Genomic DNA, 24,815 nt, shown 5'->3' on the forward strand with positions numbered 1-24,815 from the left:
TCTGTTGCTGATCCCTGTATGTGGAGAACTGCATATTCAGAGTGTTGTGCATTTATTGTGTTTACATACAGGTATGTTTATTTTGTTGTGTTGTATATTTGCTGCATTTTGTATTAACTTTACTTGGTATGTTGGAATTGATGTGTGGTTAACTGTACTGTTGCTCATGTTTCATTTGGTTTCATATACACAATGTATTACAGTATGCAATATATATCAGCTCAGTTAATGCTGGACTCACTCACTGAGAGGAGGGTTCCAGGGTTATGTGGAGAACTGCATATTCAGAGTGTTGTGCGAATCATCAGCAGCAACGTGTGGTCCCTTCTTCCTTTCTGTCTACTAACACAACACAACACAACGCAGAGGGTTAGCGGATGTGCAGCCAACTAGACAAACTGGCAGAGCACACCCGGTACATCTACTTATATGAATGCATATAAGATATACAAGTCAATGCATTCCCCCAAAGATCCCTCACATGCCATATTATGTGAGGTGGGTCTGTTCTCTGCTTAGTACATTTTTCTTCGTAAGTGTATTTTACCAATGCACACGGTGAAATATTGTCATAATGTACTTCTGTATGTTACTATGTGTTTGTTTTGGAAAGGGAAAAGTGTTTTTATGTACTTTTTAGTGACGTTATGGTAGAGTTTGTTTAACAGTACTTCTGAGGACTCGCTCTCTCTCTCACACACACACACACACACACACACACACACACACACACACACACACACACACACACACACACACACCAGAGACTGGCAGCTGATTGGCTCATTCAGGGTGGCCAGGTTGGTGGCTGTCAGGTTGTCTAATGCCTGCTGCATTGTGTGTGTGTGTGTGTGTGTGTGTGTGTGTGTGTGTGTGTGTGTGTGTGTGTGTGTGTGTGTGTGTGTGTGTGTGTGTGTGTGTGTGTGTGTGTGTGTGTGTGTGTGTGTGTGTGTGTGTGTGTGTGTGTGTGTGTGTGTGTGTGTGTGTGTGTGTGTGTGTGTGTGTGTGTGTGTGAACCGGCTACACTGGAATTTAAACACATTCATATAATATGACAGCATACACACCACACACACAGAGGCAGGCATTGCCTAAAACACATTAAAACACTCAAACATTCCAGGTGACTAAAATGTGACTAAATGAAAACTATTCAAGGGACTGAAATGAGTTTGCTGCCAAAAACACAACACTGCATGATGTCACCTCCATTCTTTATTTCCCCAGAGAGCAGACACGGTCCCCACAGGACAGGTCAGGTCAAAGGTCATTCGGTGCCGACTGACAGACAGACAGACAGACAGACAGACAGAGAGTCAGTCGGTCAGACACTCAGCAAGTCACTTGATTGATTCATTTACAAACGTTAACCGTTTCATTAGAGGACGTTCAGGTGGGGGTGAAGAGGCCGGAGGTCAAGAGGTCAACACAATTATACTGTCAGTCTCTTGGGTTTTATTAACCCATTCTGGACGGGAACCCTTTTTGGTGCATTATGTTATACTTTAGAAAAATAGCAGACCCGCAAGCGGTGGCGCGCTACGAGCTTGTAGGTCTGCTATTTTTGAAAAATCGTGAAAATGCGGCTCAAATCTTTGAGTATATAGATATATAGATGTGTTTGTGGGCTGAATAGTACTAGGGAGAACATGATAGTATCCGTCCATAGACTGGCCTCTGGTGACCAGATAGGAGCATTACTGCATCTACATTAAGGACAAGTATACAGCCTACTGTACATCCTCAGGGTTCATTGATATAATCTCTTCACATTTATGTACTCACAGTTTAACCCATTTAGGCCTGACGTCAAAATAAAAAAAATGTCTTCTAAATTCTGACAGTTTTCTGAAATACCTATGATTTCTGTATTAGTGGTGCTCAATATTTCATGCCAAGGACCCCAAAAATGATATGTAATTGGCCTCCGACCCCCATCTGAAAATATGTTGTTCCCCCTAGGTCTGCTATTTTTGGGGGCCACTGTCTGTCTGTCTGTCTGTCTAAAATAGCAGACCTACAAGCTCGTAGCGCGGCACCGCTACGAGCTTGTAGGTCTGCTATTTTTGGGGGCCACTGTCTGTCTGTCTAACAATCTGTCTTGTCTGTCTGTCTGTCTGTCTGTCTGTCTGTCTGTCTGTCTGTCTGTCTGAAATAGCAGATCGGTGCCGCGCTACGAGCTTGTAGGTCTGCTATTTTTGAAAAAATCATGAAAATGTGGCGCAAATCTTTGAATATATATTCTTTCAGAGCGAACGTTTTTAACTCAAATCTTTGCTTCTGGGGAGGTCCCTGGAACAACATATTTTTTGATGGGGGTCCGTGGCCAAATACAGATAATTCTGTGGGTCCTTGACATGAAAAAGGTTGAGAACCACTGACATAGAAACATAGTTAGACATCAATCACAGTCACACATTTTAATGTTTGTTTATATAATTCAAGCTGCACTTTCCTCTTCTACCCTGGATTTGAATCTGTTTTCCTGTGTTAGTGCTGAGTTTTTTTTATTATTATATTTTAACCATTGTGCTAAAGAGCTTTCCTGCTTGCCTCTAGGGATACATTTAATCTTGACATCTTTGGCACGATCTAAATGAGAAAAACTAAATAGAACATACAGCAAAGAACTGTATCATTAAACAAAACAATTGACCCAAAACAAAGCATATGAATCATCTCAGACAAATCGCAGAACGACATACGTCTCTTTACATTAACATCACAGTGTCATTGTAACAACACTGATTTATTTGATTTCTGTATTCTTTTTTTCTTACATTTTTATCCCACGATTTTGCAACCCAGTTTTTTCACCCAGTGCCAATTATCTAATGTAATCCTCTGCCAACCTGGGGGGGCAGCGGACTGACCTCATGCCTCCTTCTATGCATGAGGAGTCCAAGCTGCTTCTTTTCACCTGACAGGGGGGAATTTCCCTGGCCGGATGTAGCGTGTGGAAGGAACACGTTATTCCGACCAGTTCCTTTCCCCTCCATCAGGCGCCCCGGCTGGCCAGGGGGAGGGGGAGGTAGTTTTAGAGACCAGGATTACTGCATGTTTTTGTGAGGGTACCTACTACCTACCCTAGGGGACACGGGGAGAACACTCCACACAGAAAGGCCCTTTCGCCAACCCCACCTCGGGTATGGGCACTGATGACGCGGAGGAGGGGACACGCCCCCAGCGCCCACAGTGTCCCCAGCGGGAATCGAACCCAGGACCTTCTAGCTGGGATGCGTTTCTGTATTCTGTATTCTTATCTATTTATCATATATGACAATTCTAAGAACACTGATTATCTTTAATAATGTCTTGAAGGGATATTTCACTTTCAGACATGTTTGGGGTCATTTTAACGTCTACTCAGGCTCTGTGCACCCCAGACAGGTTTTAAGTTGTTTGATTCAATATTTAGATAACATGATAAAATGAATATCAAATATCTTTATACCGAATCAAGTAACTTAGAAACTGTCTGGGGCTCTCACAAAAGCCAGAGTAGATGTTAAAATGAGCCTGAATATGAATTAGGATTAGGCTATAATATATATATAATGATCATTATAGAAATTAACCAAGATCAAGATCGTTTGTCCCCACAAGTATAGGACTTCTGAACAAGCCCCATCTCAGTTCTGTTCATAAAATGTACTGAAATGTGATGCCTCTTGGAACTATGACTGGTAGCCTTTTCTTTATTTTTCCCTCTCTGCAAGAAAGGAGCTGTGTAGTATTGGCAATGTATAGTGTTGTCAATGTATTGTGTACTGTGATCTAGCTATGTATTGTGTATATGTGTTGTGATTTCTTTTTTTTTGTTTGTATCCTGATGACCGCTTGGCACAAAATGAATTTGCGTATATCTCATAACGTACGTGTCTAAACAGCAGGCCTGATATCTGTTCCTTTTCCAGACACAAGAGCAACAGATGACGAGACAGTGGGGCCCTCCACTGGGGGCCCCGCGGCCCCCAGTGGAGGGGGCCCCCAGTGGCCCCCAGTGGAGGGGGCCGCGGCCCCGGGCGGTCGCCTGCTTTCGATGTGGACAACCGGGACATCTTGCACGCAACTGCCGCAACCGAGCAGATCCCGGTGACCCTCTGCACCCCTATGTAGGCAGTGGTGGAAAGTAACTAAGTACTTTTACTTAAGTACTGTACTTAAGTACAATTTTGAGGTATTTGTACTTTACTTGATTAGTTCCAATTTCCAGTACTTTTACTTCTACTCCACTACATCTCAGAGCCACAATTTGTACTTTTACACCACTTACTTTGGCGATTTTAATTTAGATTAGAAAACATACATTAATCACTTCAACCATATGCATTTCGGCCATTTGAAAATAGCCGATCTACAAGCTCACAATGCGTCGCAACGCGACGCATTGTGAGCTTGTAGATCAGCTATTTTCGATAGACTTTGTACATTTTGAACTTGTGAAAGGGGACATTCTGCAATATGAGTACTTTTACTTTTAGTACTTTAAGTACATTTTGATGCCGATACTTTTGTACTTTTACTCAAGTACATTTTCAATTCCGTACTTTTACTTAAACAAAGTACTTCTAAATTGCAGTATTGGTACTTTTACTTAAGTAAAACAATTGAGTACTTTTTCCACCACTGTATGTAGGTACACGCCCTGCCCAGCAGCCTCCGTCCTCCAACTTCGACTTCTACCCTCACCGATATTAAACGACCATACCAAAGTACAGAGTAGTGACACAGTGAGCCAGCTGCCACCTAGCCTTTCTAACAGTGGCGTGCACAGATAGACACTAGGGGGTGCTAGAGCACCCCTTGCCCTTTTGAAAAAAAAAAGAAAAAAAAACTTTTTTCTCTTTTTTTTTTTGATTTTTCAAAAATAGCAGACCTACAAGCTCATAGCGCGCCACTCGGTGGCGCGCTATGAGCTTGTAGATCTGCTATTTTTCAATAGCTAAAGCATAACATAATGCTAACACCAAAAGGGGTTCCCGCCCAAAATGGATTAAGGCAACCGGCCGGGTCCACGCGCTGCACAACGTGCCCTTTTTTAATTTGAGAACCTGCCCCTCTAAATGTCTGTGCACGCCACTGCTTTCTAACCCTTCAGCTGACCACCTATAGTACTGAAGCTGAAGGGCTATACTTGAACTGGGACCTGAATGGCGTTCGGTCAGTGCCAGGCCCTCATTAACCTTGTTTCCAGACTTTTTCTTCTCATCTGAAAAGGAGGAAACCCTGGTAAAGAACTACAGCTGAAATTGTCTACAGGGCGGGACTTCCGTCGTATGTATTTCCCCGGGAAGCTGTCTTTTTCCGACCAATCGTGACACGGTGCTCATGTCTATGGAATATGAACGGATCTGCACAGCCTCAAAGTACGTTTCGTGGGCGGTATTTTCTATTTACTGCATTTCTGCTCAGTCAGACCCTTTGACCTCCTGAGCCACAGCCGCCCATGCACAGATCAAGCCAAGAGAAGACTGCAGCAGGCCATAAGATAGTCCTCCAGCATACCTCCCCGCTCCCCATCACACTGACCTTCACACTGGGACCCCGAACCTCCAGGGCCACCGGGGTGTCTCCAGGGCCGGATGAGCCAAGGAGACGTGTATATATGTGCCTCAGAACTTCCAGGACATTTGGAGGTGTGTTGGGTACTGGGGAGGGACAGTGAAACCCCTCAGGTGGGGGTTGTGTAGTGTCCCCCCCCCCCCCCCCCCCCCAGCAGCCAATGTGACGAAGACAGACTTCCCAGCATGCTTCAGGGTATAACCTTCAGTTATTGTCCATTGCAAGACCCCAGGCCTTTTTGAAGCAAAGATGTTCAGCTCTTGGGTCCAATACATCAGCGAGCGAAAAGGGCTCAACCAATGGGCTCCACTCACAGGCTTGCGTATTGAGGTAGTTTAAATTATTGACATGGACGCATAATGGACACTACTGAGCATGTTGTTGTCCTCAGTCAGCCTGGAAGTACAGTAGGGTGTCCTTATAGGGACGATGCACTGGGCGAGCAACTTTCATTGAAACGAGCGTGCGGGGATTTTCTGTCCTTCCTCCAGAGATATTATTAAGCTTTATGGTTTTATGTTGCCATATTGCATTGCTATTTGAATTGGGCAGTGATGTATGAGTTTATCGTTGTTTCATGTTCCATTTTGCCATTTATTTTGTCCCATTTATGTGTAATATTGCTTAGCCTTTTCTGTCGGTTGGAAGAGCCCCTTTTTGGAACCATTTTTCCAAAGGTCCAGTCCTGTAATGAAGAGGCGTATGGGGGATTGGTTGACGTAAGCTTTTTAATCAAGATATGATGTAAATGTTACTGCAAATAAAACAAATCAAATGAGAGAAGTTTCCATGCCTTTTCAATGCCCACCAGTCATTACAATATTATACATTATAAGTGATTATAGTGGAAATTCTGGTTCTAGCCACACCAGCAATTGTCAGTGAAATTCATTTCCATGTCCTTTATAGCTACTAAAAAGTAAAAACGTCAAGACGTTAGGCTATGTAGGCTATGGTGGTTTTTGGGAGAATAGTTTACTGCTCAGTCAGTGCTCAGATCCGGTCTAGAGCCCACGAACGCCTACTGGCTCGCACACATTGATCACATTCAGGCACACACAACGTTCCCCTATCCGCTATTAAGGCAGAGTGGCTGTGGCTCAGGGGCGGTGGCTCAGGGGTAGAGTGGTTGGATGGTAACCGCAAGGTTGCCAGTTCAAACCCGGGCTCCCCCAGAGTTAGTGTCGAAGTGTCCTTGAGCAAGACTCTGAACCCCTAATTGCTCCTGATGTGCTGGTTGGTGCCTTGCATGGTTTGCGCCGCCATGTGTGTGTGAATGGGTGAATGTAATGCACGATCCATGTAAAACGCCTTGGATAAAGGCGCTCTAGAAATGCACCATTTACCAGTGTGTTCAAAGAAGGAACTAAAATAGGATGAAGCTTCTATCCTGATCATTACGGTTACACTTTAAAGTTGTACAGTTAATAGAATTTAAAGTAGATCGGTCATATATTTCAGATAATTGTACACTAGTCATGTTTATAAACACATTATCCGCTTCATGAGCACTGACCAGGTAGGTACTGCATGTTGCCATGTCCTGTGTGTCTTTTCATAGATTGACTGTTACTAGTTGAGTCTTGTTGAGCCTCTCATCACAGCTTGACAATAATTAATAATCAATTCATAACTGGTCCTTAACACCAGAACACCTGTCTCACCTTTTAATATTAAAGTTGGTTTGATCAATCAGCATAGTTTGATTGATTGAAGTATTTATTAACAGATTGGAGAATTACAGTACATTTCAAGCACAACTCAATACAAAACTGTTAACTGTGGACAACACCATAAAGCATTAGCCTACACTTGTTCACGATAGGGTCCACCATGTTCAATTCATCATTATTATACTAGCCGGGGCAGCTCTTAATAAACAGAAGAATACTTCAACACTTGTAGACTTCAGGATACAGATTGATGTTGTTGCAGTGATGTTATAGCCATGTGCAAACTTAATAGGCCTACTGGACAAACACAAACTAACAGCATAACTGCTATTGCATATTAGAGCCACAAGGTGGCAACCAAAGACCCTTATTACAGTAACAGATAGAAACGTGTTGAAGGGAGAAGGCAAATGTAACAGTTTTCATCTTAATGAAAGCTCATGTTTGTTGTTTGCAGGTGACCTTCCTGTTGAAATTTAAATGAGTTTGAATGTTAATGTGTGCGTTTCTCTTTTTCTCACATTGTGATTATTTACCATGTCAAATTGTAAATTGACTTGAGTAGTACATTTGAGTATAGGCCTATAATTATGGGTATTTGTGTTTTTGGTCCCTTATACCACTATACGTTTCTAGGAAGGGAAAGGGTAGCTATTAACCACTTAAGCTCTATTTAAAATGTAGTGAAAATTGAAGATCTATAAGCTCACCACACTCTGATTGTAACTGAGTGGTGTAAGGTCTTATATAGACTGATCAACTGTGGTCTGACGTAATGTCAGTGACGTAATGTCTCATTCCGGCCAATCACAATGCACCATGCTCATTTCTTGGTACGAACAGACACGTAAACTAACCCGTGTGAACTGGGTGACCATAGCAACCATGCTAATTTTTTGGTACGAACAGACAGACACGTAAACTAACAAAGCCAGTTGTAGGAGTGGTTTACACCACTCAAAAATAAAGAAGACAGGCAGAGGTTTTTCCTTAGTAGGCCTATAAACCGAGTTTTAAAGTCAGTCAGTCAGAGAGAAATAGAACCATAGAAGAATAAGTTGACAACTCAAAACTTTAATTGAAGTCTAAATGATTGATTAATAAAACACCTTAATTAATCACATTGGAACTTTTTTTGTATGTATGATTGTGATTGGAATGGGATCATTAAGACCTTTAAAAACTGAGCTTCACTCATACAATTTACTGCGTGCATGACGGTAGGACCAGGTGTGCATACGCCCCTGGTTTTAAGTTGCTCGATTCAGTATTTAGATCTTAAGATATTGATTTAGCTGCCCCTTCATACAGTGTACAATACCCATTGTAACTTCAACCTCCATTTTAACCATGTTAGAATCATCGAAAAAAACACCCGTCCTTTTTTCTGGTGACTGATACTGCCCAGTGCCCATCTAATATGTGGGGTGGCCGTGTGTTTTCAATTACTTTTTTCATTTATTATTATTGTTTTAATAATTGGAAATCAGCATCAGCAGCCTGAGAAAGCCTGCAGAAATTATTTAAAAAATATATTAAAAATACATGATAAAAAAACAAAAAATCACGGGCACCTCACATATTACTATAGGAGGGCATTATCAGTCATAATGGTCTTTTGATTTAGTCAGCTATTAGAAAACCTTGGAACCTTGGCTTTGGAACGCCTCGGGATCCCACAGGAGGAAGTTGTACTAATGTTGCTCTGGAGTGGGAAATCTGGAGCTCTCTGGTGGAGCTGTTGCCCCCGCGACCCGACTACGGATGAGCGGTTGAAGATGGATGGATGCGAGCACTTGGCTTGTTTTCATGTTGTCATGTCAAGACACGATTGTTTGTTCTGAATGTGCATAGTAAGCTGGACTTTACCCCCTTTCTATCTCTCCGCCCATGCATGCATTGCAAGCTCAACTTTTTCCAGGAAATAGAAACCATTGTTGCATTGTATTAATCAGGTTGGTATCAGGACGGACCTTTGGAGAGACATGATTATAATGACAGGTGAGGAATCATGTTTGATGTTACATTTTCTTCTCAAAGTGGGTGCCCGTCCACTCCAGGGGTGCTGCAGAATACTTTGACAATATTTGGAATTAATCAAATATGTCTAGACTTAGTAAAACAGACCCGAGTTGCACTGTAGCCTAGCCTACTTGAGTTCATTTTCCATGTACACCAACTATCTCTTCGTCACGTTGTTGTGACTCGAGAGCTTGTATAGATTTGTGGTGAATATGTTCCTCCCCAGATTAGATGTTGGGGTTCAATAAAACGCCATGTATGAAAGTTATTTTCAGTCTGTCTGTCCTATAATGGAAATGGAGGGGTGCCGGACGCCGGTGCCGCAAAGATAATGTAGGCTCGTTTGCAATTGTTGTTCATATTTGGAACCCTTTGCTTTTGTATTGCGTCGTTGAAACTCGTGAGCGTAGTGAGGTTCCAAACGGACAAATTTCAGTGTGAACTGACAATAAAGTACTATATCATATCATATCACTTATCGCTAGCCTGGCGCGGCCAGACTCATAGCGAGGGTTCACTGATGTTATGCGGGGAAGAATCTTCAGTGAATCCCCGTTATGAGGCTGGCCAAGCCAGGCTAACTTAACGCAGCCAGCTATGCCCTTTCTTTCCTACTTTTATGGCATGGGGTGTTGCTGCCTATCCTGTCTCTGCGTCTGTGCTAGCCATAGTTCACATGACGCTCGTACTTCCCGGACAGACTTGACAGTCATGTTTCAGGGGGGGGGCTTAAAACTAGGCTCCAGACCTCCCAAAACAAACTGGTCAGGCTCCTACTTGGCCTCACCCCCCGAACCCACCTCACCCCTGCCCACTTTGACAGACTGGCATGGCTTAGGGTCGGCGACAGAGTACAGCATCTTGCGATGGGTCTGGTCCACAAGATAGATACTTAACTTCCTTAATGTTAACGAAGTCCACACCCACAACACCAGAGGGAGTGCAACGAACCATGTTCAACCCAGATTCGGCACAAACAAGGGACTAAATTCTTTTCGCTCCTATGCCACCAAAATGTGGAACGCCCTACCAACAGTCATTAAGACATGCGAATCCCTTGACTCCTTCAAAACCGCTCTCAAAGGGCACCTACGGATGGCTGCAATTCGAAAATCTGAATCCCCCCCCCCCCCCTTTCCCCTCACTGTATGTTTCTTTTCCCTTTTTACCTCCATTATGATGAATTCCTGTACTGTTCTTTGTCTATATAGAAGTGTCTATTTGTACGTCTCTAAATGTTTTGATGAATTGAACATGGTGGAACCTGTTGTAAACAAGTGTAATGCTTAATTGGGTTGTCCACTCACAGTTAACAGCCTTTGTATTGAGTTTGTGCTTGAAAGTCTTGGAGTAAGCTACATATTGTATGTAACTCTTGTTGGATGAAGTGTGTAAGAAAATGTTTGTACTGTGATGTGTAGTCAATATTGTTGTTTTTGTAACGTTTTAGAAGTGTCTGTTGGTCTACTCATTCCCATGTGCCATGTGAGATACAGAGTACAGCCACATTAATTGTGTTCATATCAAAGTGTGCATGTTTTCAGTCGTTTTCTTAGTTGTTACAGGTAGCAGTTTATTTGGCCAAAACCCATTTCTTTATGTTTTACTGTCTTACAATGTCAACCCAAAGTACAGTAGGCTTCACTCTCAACTGACTAAAAGTTTGAAACTTTGAATGAATGGTTTTGACATGCCTGACCTGTTGCATCACTTGAAAACAGGACAGACGCACCAACAGTGAGGCTTTGAAGACCACGTGGAAGTTGGAACAACCCAAGGCCTCACATGTATGCTGTCTGATTTAGGTAAAGCCCTTGGAATGGAATAATAGATTGGTAATAATAGACCTGGTTCAATTGTTCAATTATATATATGTTAGGACTTTTAAGACCATTTTTAATGCATAAAAAACAAACATTGGTCAAATTGTCAGACTATTTAAGAAATATGCAAAGATTGTAAGCTCACAATGACTCACGTCATTGGCTAATAGCGGAGGGCGCGCTACAAAAACGTGCCCTTTACGATAAATGTATGAAATTCGGCAGTTAGAGCATATCATAAATAAGGAACATTTTTGGCTATAGGGCCATCGCAGATTTGTCCCATGGGGACCATGGCATCCATTTTCCAAAATGGCCACCACCTGCTGTTATTTTACAAATTGAGCTTCTAGACCAGGGGTTCCCAACCTTTCTATTGTCACGGACCGGCCTACAGTTCATAAAATGTTTGCGGACCGGCAAGGGGGGGGGGGGGGGGGGGCATCATACCAAAACCTAATGTTCTCACGGAAGACTGGTCCTTATTAGGCTACCCGCTGCAATATTATTATTATTATATCACAACATAATGTTATATCATTGACCTAAATGGTCATCTCAGCCGTCTTCGCTTTCGGGGGTGAGCCGTCTTCACTTTCGGGGTGAGTTGTCTCGGGATGAGAGTTGAGTGTTTGGCGAAATTGAATTATTGTAATGGGTACCCGGTACCCAAAGTACAGACAACTCACCCCGCCATGTCAGAAAGTGAACTCACCCCGGTGAGTTGTCCAAATACTGTTGGGCGAGCTGTCCGTCTTTTCCCTTTACCAACTCGCCTAACTCGCCCCAGTGGAAAGTACAGACAACTCACCCCGCCATGTCAGAAAGTGAAGACAACCCACCGGGGTGAGTTGTCCACTGTCCAGTATTCATCAACAATGATAGTATGGTTTTAAAAAAAAGGTTAGGCTTGTCCTTTTCAGAAATTACTTTGGACATGTGGTCCAAAGTAGCGTTTGTTTCATTAGCGCAATCGTGACAAAATAGGCTACAGCTGTTATTACTGCTGCTGCTGCCCGCAGAGCACACATGAACGGTCAAGATCGAAGCTGTTTATAAATCAGTCGCTGACGAATCCATGGTATTCTCATACGAATAGACAGAGTCAACTTTTCACCACTGTTTGGAAAATCCTTGTGAAGGTCGGGAATTAGATTATATTTGGCAGGCAAGATGTGACGTCGTCGTCCCGTCCCCGGTCCCCCCCAACACAATAGCACTAGGTTTTCAAAGAGACGAGTAGGATACAAACTTACAACTTAAGACAGCCTTAGTGCATTTATTCCAATGGGTGATTGAGCGTCTCGCTCAGACGCTCTACGTGCAACGGTCAATCCACTGGTGTTTTGTTTGTAGTGTAACGGGAGGGAATGTGTTGATAAATAGCCTTTGTTTTGTTTGTTTTTTTTGTTTGTTTTATGGTCATGATTCACCTCCCACCTATCCGCCCCCTCATTGTGGAACTCACTCCCAGCCCACATCAGAGCTACCCCCACCTTTGACATGTTCAAAAGCACACTCAAAACACACCTTTTCAGACTTGCTTTTCTCACATAATCCCCCTCCGCCCTTGTTGTCTGCCTACCTTGTTTCTAGTTGTTAACCTTTTAACTAGTTTACTTTTTCTGATAAAACAGATTTTATTTTATTTTTTCTGTAAAGCGACTTTGGGTACCTTGAAAAGCGCTATATAAATCGTATGTATTATTATTATTATTATTATGAAATATTAATTTGTAATGTCATATTAATGTTGGGTGTTTCCAGCAGGCTAAGATGGCTTCCAAAAAGAGGAAACTACAGCAGGGAGAGCGAGAGGCAGCTGAGAGTGACACATTGCAGAATGGAATTCAGACCACCGGCCCGCAATCAGGTGATTATGATGTTTTTTTGATCTAAATGTGCGGTCTCTTACTGCTTTTTCTTTTAGTTTGTGTTACCTTGTAGGTGGTTGTACTGTTAAGTAACTTTAACCATACAAACCAATATTGTGTTTGAAAATAATATTGTGATATGATATTGTATTTTATCGCCCACCCCTACACACATACACCCACCTAGTGGCCCAAATGCTTGCGCAATAATGGAGTTTTATACAATCTGTACATGGTGTAAGTAAAGGAAGCATTCCTTTTAGGGTTTATGATCCGATCGGGAGCGGATGATATCTTACGTCATGTTGTAGTCACTGGTTTGTAGTCAACAGGCCGGAAGCCTCAAACCGGAATAAGAACTACCCAAAATATTTCCCTGTGATCATAATTTTAGGGCCTACCAAATAAGATCCTTGATGCGTCATAGTTTCGCTGATTTTTGAGAACTTAAGGTGGCCTTACACTAGCCGTTAATCGGGCATTTTTGACACTCGGGGGGTGCCCGACCGCTCAAAGCGCGATCGGGATCGGCCCGATCATCATCAAGAATGTTTGATATTTGCTCTGCCCCGCTCCGATTATCCTGTAGTGAGTGGTGCTATCAGATTTCAGATTGAAAAAAATCGGCTAGTGTAAGGCCACCTTTACTTACTTACTCCTCTTGCACTTCAGGGCGCGTAGAGCATAGAGTATATAAAGGATAGAGACCGAACTGGAGCACTAGCCCCGCCCCCAAGCTATTCATTTCGATGAAGTTGCTCAGTGGCGTTTTGAAGCACCCGGAAGACTACCGGAAGTACCTTCCGGACCTCAAATTTGAGGTCCGGGGTGACGTAGGGAGTGATGGTCCTACGTGTTAAAGCACGGGTCCGCCTGCAGTCCTTCCTCTTACCACTAGGGCCCAGTGCTTCAACATTGGAGCGCCTCACTGGCCCCTTGGCGTAGAGCCAACCATAGCAAGCAGGTCTCTCCATGTGGGTCTGTTGTGGGCAAGGTGTTGAGCTTGTGCCAAAGTCACGTTACATGCTCTAAGGTCATGGGCTATTACATCCAGCCAGCGGGTGTGGGGGGGGGGGGGGGCGTCTAGGTCGTCTCCAGCCGGCCAGGATGGTGCGTGTTGGATGATCCTCTGGCAGGTGGATGACGTGGCCATACCAGCACACTCGCCGCATTGCTGCGAGACGGGATGCTGGGAGCTGTTGGGTTTGCCCTCTTAAAGCCTGGTTTGTAACGTGCTGGCTCCACGCCATGCCTTCGACCCTCCTGAGGGCTCTGGAGTCAAAGCCGTCAAGTCTGGCCGCAAGAGTGTTATTCAGCGGCCATGTTTCCCAGCCGTACAGGAGCACAGAGATGACAGAAGCATTGTAGAGCTTTGTCTCCCTGGATATGTGCCGGTGTCGCCACAACGGCCTCCGTACAGGTCTAGTAAATATAAATGTGAGTGTACTTTCCAGAGACTATTTAGCGCCTGTATACCTTTATACCTTTATTATCCCACAGCCCACGGCAAATTCTATTTCATTGGTTAGGCCCGAAAAAGAAGGGACTCCCGCACACTTAAAATGCAGTGAAATAGTTTATTAGGGAACCAGCAACGTTTTGGCCTATACAGCCTTCATCAGGCTCTCTTTATGAGCAGGAATTCAGAGAGACCATCTTTTGTATAGGCTGTCTAACCTAAGGTGGTCCTATCAGGTCATACCAACCAAAGTGTGACATCACTCATTTATGGTGATTGGTGACAGGTGTTCTCATATGAATAAACGAGAATAAGCTCAATACACCAGTGGAACGATTTATATCACCAGTAAGACGCCTGAGGGCGAGAAGCTATACTGGCCATATATGGAGCGTGTCTTGAGTGTACACTGTACAGGGTGCGATGAGGTCAGATCAACATATGGAATGTCAGAACAGGTCAGCTCCATATATGGAGATGTAAGGGTGGCAGTGGGGGCAGTGTCTTGAATGTACAGGGTTTGATGAGGGCCCAGGTAGGGCTGGGCCTTCATTATTGGGGCTGTTGAGCACTCTAGTTTTTTCCGGCTGCCATAGGCACGGCTGCACAAATAACTTAAATGGACAGGTATCAGTCAAAAGGGAGACGTCGAAGAGGAAGGATGGATGGAGAAGGATCAACATATGGAATGTCAGAACAGGTTCTGACATATATCCATATACTAATATTGATGACACCAGGGATCTCCATATATGGGCTTAATTGCGACACAATATATGGGGGCTTTCCCCATGTATGGGGATGATGATGTCATAGTGATGTCACGAGACCTGGGCACAATATATGGGGCTTTCCCCAGGGATTTAAATATCATCCCTGATGATGTCATAGTGATGTCACGAGAAATAAGTAAGCCTTAATTGCCGAGCCATGAGGCCCATAGGGGCAGGAGCCTATCTCCTGTTTCTGTAGCGTGAGACGGCTTTGTTGTACAAGTACACCCCCTGGACATGACGCTAGTTTGTCGCAGGGACTTACACCCAATCCAACCCTTGATGCTGAGTGTCAAGCAGGGAGGCACTGGGTCCCAGAGTCTTTGATATGACTCGGCCAGGGATCGAACCTCGACCTCCCAGTCCCAGGCCGGGCACTCTAACCACAAGGCCACTGAGCTGGTGATGTCACGAGTGACGATTGTCAGTGACCTATTGAGTGACGTGACGTGACATGACATGACATGACGTGAGTGACGTGACAAAAACGCAAGGTTTCATAATTAACTACTGCGACCTTCCGTCGCAAATAACATTCAGCATATTAGTAATCATGACTGCACATTCGGCAGGATTGTATGTAGTAGGGTATACAAAAATCATGATATAATTGGGCAGGCCCAAAAATTATGATCACGGGGTATTATTTTAGGTAGTTCTTATTCCTGTTGTGGTGTGTAGAAGCACTGCAAGCACAAAGTCACATCGACAAATCGAATAATAATAATAATACATTTTGACTTATTTTACAGTTAAAAATCAAATAACGGCTGCAGGCAAGATATCCTGTGATCTGTGATCTTCATGAATATCATATTTATCTTTCCATCCAGGGATGAACAGCGACCCATCAGAACTGAGAATAGTTCTGTTCGAGGGAAGACTTAAAGGTCAAGAAGAAGGTTGTGGAAGAAACGGTTCAGTAGGAAACGTCATCCTGGACGAACTTGTTTTTGACCATGATGAGTGTGTCAAGAGTGTCATGAAACAAAAGGAAGTGTCTGGGAGACAGATAACTGTGGTCGACACTCCAGGATGGTATTTCGATTGTCCCCTAGATCTGACCCCAAAACTGACTCAGTTAGAAATCCAACAGAGTGTCTATCTGTGTCCTCCGGGACCCAATGCCTTTGTCCTAGTGGTGCCATTGAACATCAGCTATCACTGGATCTATTTAGATCATCCTTATGTTGATATAGCAAAACTGTATCTGAAGCCATTGAACATTTCTACACAAATAAGGATGTCAGTAGAGGAGCATGTGACATCTCTTCTCGGTGATCAAGTGTGGAGACACACTATTGTGGTGTTCACTGTACCTAAGGTTATATCTGTGCCTAAGCGGTCCGAGAACTTCCATCCAGATGACGTTGATTGGGATCTCACTGGAGCTGTGAAAGATTTCATTAAATCTGACCCTAACTTAAGATATCTCACTGAGAAATGTGAAGGCCGCTTCCATTTTTTTGAAATGGTAGTAGACCACCCCGCAAACAGAAGTCGGGTCACTGAGCTGCTGGAGAAGATGGATCAGATGGTGACTAGCAATGGTTGTCACTGCGAGATCGAAAAACCACTCGAGGAACTGAAGGAGATGAAGAGAACTATCGAAAGAAGAGCAGAACAAAGGATGGCAGACTCTCAGAAACAAACAGGACTTCCAACAGATAATGGTATGTTTTCTTAAAAGGGAAACATAAATCCTGTTGTTCTGATGCGAGATCATATTGACAAAAATACCTTTTCAAAAAAATCCTGTGCTTGTTCTATTCACTGCTGTACAATTTGGAAAGTTGTGAAAATATGTTAGCCCAGGGTGACCCGATGGCCATAGGTTGGGTGTAGGCTACACCACAGGGGTACAAAATGCCCTGATCCATTACCGGACGGCTGAACCATTTGCTACTTGTCATTCCCCTGCACATTTCCTGTTTCTCTCCACTTCATGAGCAGCTGAGACTAAGGGCCCTATTCAGCGTGTCTTAACCCATTTTGGGCGGGAACCCCTTTTGGTTTTTTAAACGGGTGCAGTACTTAGTTTAGACAGTTTTTGGTTTAGACTAGTCATTGGTTAGACCAGTCATTAGTCCTACAACTACAACCTATCTCAAACCCTCACCCTAAACCTAACCTCCCACGGGGCAGCACACCTAAACCTAACCTTAACCAATGACTAGTCTAAACTAAGTATGCACCCCGTTTTGGACATGTTATAATTTAGCTATTGAAAAATAGCAGATCTACAAGCTCATAGCGCGCCACCGAGTGGCACGCTACGAGCTTGTAGGTCTGCTATTTTTGAAAAATCGTGAAAATATTTATTTCAGAAAACTGGAGGATTTAGAAGATTCTTTTTATATTTCGAGGTCAGGCCAAAATGGATTAAGTACCAGATCTTATGACTTTTAACAGCGATACGATACGTATCACGATACATCGTCGATACGATACATGGACTATATTGTATCATTATGGCAATACGATACGATTCAATGATTTCAAATCGGCAACTATTTAGCAAAGAAATGTAATCTGTGTGAAACGTGGATAGTGCAGGCAAATTCATATAGACATTATATTTGAACACAAAGACAAACCCGTACTAGAAAATACACATTCTCCTTTTTGTTTTTCTTATCGCTACGCTCAAGTACTTAGTATTGATATAATTGATTATTTGCATCGGAAAACAATTTGATATCGATTATTTGCATTGCAAAACGATACAATGTCAATGTTCTTTTTTTTAACCTTTATCTAACCAGTAATAAACACATTGAGGCTAAAGTCTCTTTTACAAGTGTGAACTGGCCAAGAGAAGAGGCGAAATTAGTAACACAGCTCTGCCAGTAACAATAAATACAAGACAATAGCAGGACAGACATGTAACATTCATAAACGCAGTACCCACTAACGAAGAAGCTGTTGCTGTTTACATTTCGATATAATTCTTGAAATTAAAATCATTTTTTTATGCAGTTACTATATCGTTACACCACTAGTTGGGATGAAGAACCATCTAAATCCATAATTTATTCTGACCCCTCCCCGAAAAGTCCTATCTGCCCTGACCCCTATCCATGATTTATAGATTACAGATAATTACTATGGACTTATATGGTTCTTCGATTCAAAACAAAGATGACATTGATATAATCTTTTCACATCTTTTGCAGAGAAATAGACAGAACGCAAGGGTTATATTTTTGCCACACTATAATATGATCTTGCATTAGAAAAGAAAATGTAATTTAATTTTGATTTCATGTGATTATTAGTTCAAGCACATAGTATACAGTATGCACATAACAATGTTTTGTCTGACAGGACTGAATGACGTCAGGATTCTGTCGTTGGGAAGGTGTGGGTCTCGAAAAGCAGGAAACAACCTTGTTGTCGAAGATGAACCTTGTTGGGATGAACCTTGTTGGATGTCCGAGGGATTTGGAGAAAGCGACAGCGTTGTCGAAGCTGTGAGGTCAGTGCGGTGTGATGTGAGACGGGGTAGAGTAGCAGGGAGACATGTGACAGTGGTGGACTCACCAGGCTGGTGGTACAACAGTCCAGTACAGGACACCTCAGAGATGGACAAACTGGAGATCCAGGACAGCGTGTCACTCTGTTTTCCTGGGCCACATGCTGTTCTCCTGACGGTTCCTCTTCTCGAAGCATTCACCAAAGCGCAGAGAGTAGCAGTAGAGGAACACATGGCACTTCTGTCACAGAGAGTGTGGAGTCACACCATAGTAGTGTTCACCGTTCCCTACTTTCTGAGAGGCGCAAGCATTGAGCAGCACATTGAGGCTGAAGGGGAAGACCTCCGCTGGCTTGTTGACAAGTGCGGGAACAGGTATCATGTCTTATACGACTATACGATCACAGACCTGCTGGCGAAGATAGAAGAGATGGTGGCAGGAAACGGAGGTGGACACTATGAAAATGATGATGATGATGTCTGTGAGAAGATATCAGAGAGGAAGAAGAACATACAGGAACGGGTCCGTGCATTGGGGACCAGCTCACACAGACGGAGAGCGCTTGAAGGTGATTATAAATTCTGTCTGTCTGTTATTAATATGGTTGGTGAACTCCCCCTTGTACTCGTGGCATCAAGGAGAAGGCCCAAATTTTTTTTTAATTTCGATAGTCAGAAAAAATGCCCATTAGACAGATGGTCCATTTGTTCCATAAACGAGCGCTCATCATGGTGCTTTCCACCTGCTGTGCCCAAGCAGATTTGCACTGCACAGCAGATGCACTGAAAGTACGTGTATCATCATATTATGATTAGAATCATAAGCCTGATAAACAATAGAACTTTTTGTTATTATTAGGTCACTACCATGATCATTCATTAATCATAATCGTCATCCGAGGCTAGTGCCTAATTCACAACTAAGTCACAACATGCATGGTGTAGGCCTAATTAAGAGTTCTGCTACAGAGACATCATGCTTCAGCTGGTTTAATTGTGGTCGAATTCTACTACTGGGCTGTAGTCAATTCAATCAGAATGGTTTGCAATAATTCATATATTTCAATCTAGTCACATTGTCAGTGTTAAATGAACTGAACTGTAGAGTGTGTGTGTCTGTCAGGAAAACGGAGTCGTGTGAGGGTGCTGTTGGCTGGTGGACAACAGTATCAGAGGACCAGAGCTATGAATCTCATCATGCGGGAGAATGGGTTTACAGAATCTCCATACAAGGTGTGTGTGTGTGTGTGTGTGTGTGTGTGTGTGTGTGTGTGTGTGTGTGTGTGTGTGTGTGTGTGTGTGTGTGTGTGTGTGTGTGTGTGTGTGTGTGTGTGTGTGTGTGTGTGTGTGTGTGGCTGGTTGTGACACAAACCTTTTAATGAGGACATAATACAATGATTATGATTATACTGACATGCAGTAAATCTCACATTCCAGGAGTTTAAAGCCCAGACTAAACTGACAGAATGTGTCAGACAACGTAAACAAGTTGATGGAAGAATGATGACTGTGGTGAACTGTCCAGACTGGTCGACTACACCTCCATCACAGGAGATCAAAGACGTCCTTCTAAAAGGTGTGACTCTGTGTTCTCCTGGACCCCACGCTGTCCTACTGACTGTTTCCGTCAGGTCCAGTTTCTCTGAAGCTGACCGGAGATCAGTGGAGGAACACATGGAGCTGCTGGGGGACAGAGTCTGGAGAGACACTCTGGTTCTGTTCATGGAGGGATGGTGGCTGGGAAACAGACGTGTTGAGGAGTACATCTTGTCTGAAGGAAAACCTCTGGGGTGGCTCCTGAAGAAATGTGGCTACAGGTACCATGTTCTACATGGTCTCAAGTGGGACATGTCACAAGTAGCAGAGCTGATGGAGAAAATAGAAGACATGGTGACGAACAGAGGACACACTGGACCACCAGACTCAAGAGACACTGGACGCTTACAGGTGAGCCATTATTCATTTGTTAATTAATTAATCCATTCATTCATTCATTCATTCATTCATTCAGCTAGTACAGTCAAAGGTTATGCCTAAAGGATTGAACACACAAGCTTAACGTCAGGAATGTTACACGACTCACCCACCCAGGTGATGGCAATAATACTAATCACCGTACATAAAAACACAAGACAGTTGTATACAGTTGTAATACAGATGTAAGTAATGTTGACGTATCCTAACACCTAATCAAGCTTCATAGTGATGCTGGACATTAAGAATTGACAGTCTTTGGGACAAAACTGTAGTTAAACACACACACACACACGCCCTTTTTAGTTATTTACTTTTAGACTTGTAATATGTGTGTGTGTGTGTGTGTGTGTGTGTGTGTGTGTGTGTGTGTGTGTGTGTGTGTGTGTGTGTGTGTGTGTGTGTGTGTGTGCGCGCGTGTGCGTGCGTGCAGGCCCTGCAGACCGAATGCTACACACTGTCTCATAACCCACGTGGGACATGTTTGATCATTAACAACGAGAACTTCAACGCACAGGAAAAACGCACAGGAACTCAGAAAGATCAGGGTATGTATCCCTGCGTTGGCAATCTGATCTCATTGGTGTTATATTCAAAGTCATTACACATGATATAATCTCTCTCTCTCTCTGTGCGTTGCTCTCCTTCCCTCTCTGTCCTTATTATTATTAATGAAGTAATCTATTTATTCATTCATTCACTTAAACTTGAAGAAAAATATTTCAGGGATGGAAAATGACAAAAGACAAAACATTACAAGAAAAGAAAAAAGGCTGCACTCAGATTTTACAGATTCATATTATTTGAATTCATTGACCATGGGCTGGAGGAAAAGATCCCACTTTTTTGTGAAACTTCCCTCTCTGTCCTTATCGTGTCATACAGAGGCTCTGGAAGGGGTCTTCTCCGAGCTGGGCTTTAAGGTGAAGGTACACCAAGACCTGACAGCAGATGGCATCCGTAAGGTGCTGGGACTCCTGGGAACACGAGACTTCACCAACGCAGATGCTTTGGTACGTGGTGTTCAACATCTCTTTTTTTTTTGAGGGGCGCCCCTCCTATGCCAGGCTTTGTGTGTTTGTGTGAATAATAGCGATGATTTGATTGGCTGAGCACGGAATTGAGATGATTTGATTGGCTGAGCAAAGTACGTATTGAGGATTAAAAAGTGAGGGCAGAAAAGTGAAGATGCCAATTGTGAGCGCCCCTCACTTCACATGACTGTCTGAATACTTCATTAGACAGAAATATAAACGGTACAAGGTACAGTCATGCATTTGGGCTTAAAGAAACACACAGTAATGAACCATTCTGCCCCTGACATTAGGTGGTGTGCGTGCTGACTCATGGGACGCAGGGATGCGTGTATGGTACAGACGGTGGCCAAGTGCTACTCCGTGAACTGAAGCAGCCCTTCAGAAGTGAGAGTGCTCCCACCTTGGCAGGGAAGCCCAAGCTGTTCTTCATCCAGGCGTGCCAGGAGGACTATGACGAGGAGGCGTTGCCTCTCTGTCAGGAAGATGGTCCGTCCTGCGTACCGCGCAAGTCAGTTGCGCAGTACGCAGACTTCCTGATGGGCATGGCGGTCAGAGAGGAATTCAAAGCATATCGGCGCATGTACACAGGTTCCTACTACATCCAGGAGCTGTGCAGACAGCTTAAAAAGGCAGCAGACAGGTGAGAGGGTGCTTTCAACAACTGTCACCACTGACACATGGCTTGACTTCAGAAGCCTTTATGTCACTAGAAATAATTAATGCCTATCTATTTTTAGTATAATTGTATTTATAGATGGCAATTGACATAGAAAAGAAAATGTTTTGTTTTGTTGAGGGGCGCTCCAATTCATGGCTTTCCGAAATGACGTCATGAGGCAGTCATGAGCTCTATGGACTTTTGATGTTTGTTTAGAGCCTGGCTGATATAAATACATCTTGTAATACATTTATTTCATTTTTCATGGACATGAGAACATGTCAACGCACCAAAAATCTTGTTATTTTTTCTTCTTATTAGTACAAAATGTGACCCAGAACCTTCTAGGTACTGTATATCTATGGTGGTGGTGCTTACTACGAGAGTGAGGTCTAGCCAACACCAACTTGCCTGCATCAGGGCCTTGAACTCTGCAGTGTTGTTAGCTAAGTTGTCACGCCACAGTGCATCTACAGAGGTGGTGCACTTCTTGCCTTTCCTGGCTTTGCCCTGGGTTGGCACAAACTAAATGGTCTTGAAGGTGAACTGAGATATTTAACGTAAATCCTACGGTTCTACAGTGAGGAGGACATGACGATCAGACATGACACTTTGCCAGTGTGTCATGTATATCGAGAGTTTACGCTGAAGGAGATTCTATACGTACTCTAGGCTGGACTTTATTTTTCCAGCAATGAGAGCGAGTTCTCACACAATAATGCACTGAGAAGAGAAGTGATATAGATTGTACAACCCGGAATTCAGTAGTAATTTCCCCCCAGTGTAATGTTCTACTCTACTGTGTTCCTGACAGCGGAGAAGACATCCACAGCGCCCTGACAGCAGTGAACCGAGAGGTCGGCAAAGAAGTCGTCGAATTCGTCGACCCCTATGACGGAGTGCAGCACAGCCTCAAACAGATGCCAGAATGCCGACACTCCCTCACCAAGAAACTTGTCCTCAACTTCATAGACGGGACGGGACAGGGCAGGTGACTGAGGTTCTCAGCAGAGATCGCATAGACTGGAGGATGTTAACGATTCAGAAAAGAGAGTTGTGTGAGAGAAAATGTTTGTGTACCAGAGGCTGGGATATATCACACACACATTGAGAAAGTAGCTAAAGATGTAAATATCAAATCTCTTTTATATTTTATCTTAACTTCTTTTTTTATATTTTATCTTAACTTCTTTTTTTTTTAATGTTAATTCAAGCTATAACTGCCTCTGATCTTTACTATCACTGTTCATATATCATACAAATTCCAACAGCTGTGGTCATAGGTTTTCTCCAGCAAATATGTAATTTTAAATGTCTTGTCCTTGGGGGCCCTCTGGTGGCCAAATGCCTCTCTCACGTTTGAACAAAATGTGAGAGTGGCAACTTCTGGCATCACTTCTGATGATGCTGCAGAACTTTCTCTTGAGGTGTTTTTTGAAAGGACTGAGTTTTTGCCTCGCAAGAGGTAGCTGAACGCTTCCACGGTTGCCAGTAAAGGACAGAGGAATATGCAATAGGGGCGGATGAAGTCTGGCTGCGCCAGGCTAGAGGAATGCAGCTGTGGCTTGTGGATTCATGTGAAGAGACACCAGAACAGAACTGTCAAGCCATTCTCTTTTCTGGTAAGAAGCTGACATTACAGCAAATGTAATGGCACATAGTTGCTCCTGTGAGCTGCACAGCGTTACAGGGTGACGACACACACCTGTGTACATTGGATGTAAAATAGATTGATATGATGACATCGACCACTGTTGAAGCTCAGGGTGAAGTCATGGTTGAAGTCAAATATTGTAAAGACAGGAGTTCCCTTCTTTTCAGCCCTGATGAAGACAGTCAAATAATGTTGGTTTAATAAAGTATCTTCTCCCATTTTGTGCCCGGATCTCCTTTGTTTTTAATCACTTCTTTGTTTGAACTTCTCACTCGTCCCCTAGCTGTTGTTAACTTGTTCTATTAGTTTGGTTTTCGTAAAGCTGTATTTTTGTGCAGCTCTGATCCTCAACCCGTCCTGGACCGGTTGAGGCTTCCTCATTTCTTGTTGTGTGCAAATACATTATAAGGATAACCAAATAAAAATACACGTGCTTTAATTAATGCACAATGTATTTTGTCCATCAATCAACTCTGAGGCTTAATCAGGATTTTGGCCAGGACTAGACTGAGCTGTGGACATTGCTCTCTGCCCTCATGTTTCTATGTATGCAACTGTATTTTATTTTTTATTTTTTTGTCCTGTGTTTTCATGTCAAATGTGTATATGGGTTGCATAACAAGGCTGCTGCGTCGCAAAACAAATTTCAGTGCAAACTGACAATAAAGTACTATATCATATCACCTTGCTCCATTTAATGTCACTGTGTATTCTGTCATAAATAGTTATCTCCCCTGCAAAGCATTGTGATTGTTATAAACATACCAGTAACACATCGCGCTGCGACGCGTTGTGAGCTTGTAGATCGGCTATTTTCAGCAAGTGTAA

The 24,815-nt window shown here is 43.3% G+C and overlaps 1 protein-coding gene across 1 annotated transcript; it reads left to right on the plus strand.

Annotated features, from left to right (window-relative positions):
* Positions 1–21,456: 21,456 nt before the first annotated feature.
* LOC306941162 (caspase-8-like) lies at positions 21,457–23,447 on the plus strand (the record flags this gene model as incomplete). The annotated part of the gene is made up of 3 exons (XM_079526474.1): positions 21,457–21,651; positions 21,966–22,315; positions 23,148–23,447. 3 exons carry the CDS (start codon positions 21,457–21,459, stop codon positions 23,326–23,328), a joined length of 726 nt encoding a protein of 241 aa, XP_079382600.1. The 3' UTR covers positions 23,329–23,447.
* Positions 23,448–24,815: the final 1,368 nt, after the last annotated feature.

The sequence above is a fragment of the Electrona antarctica genome, assembly GCF_951216825.1.
Source record: "Electrona antarctica genome assembly, chromosome: 17".
NCBI lineage: Eukaryota > Metazoa > Chordata > Actinopteri > Myctophiformes > Myctophidae > Electrona > Electrona antarctica.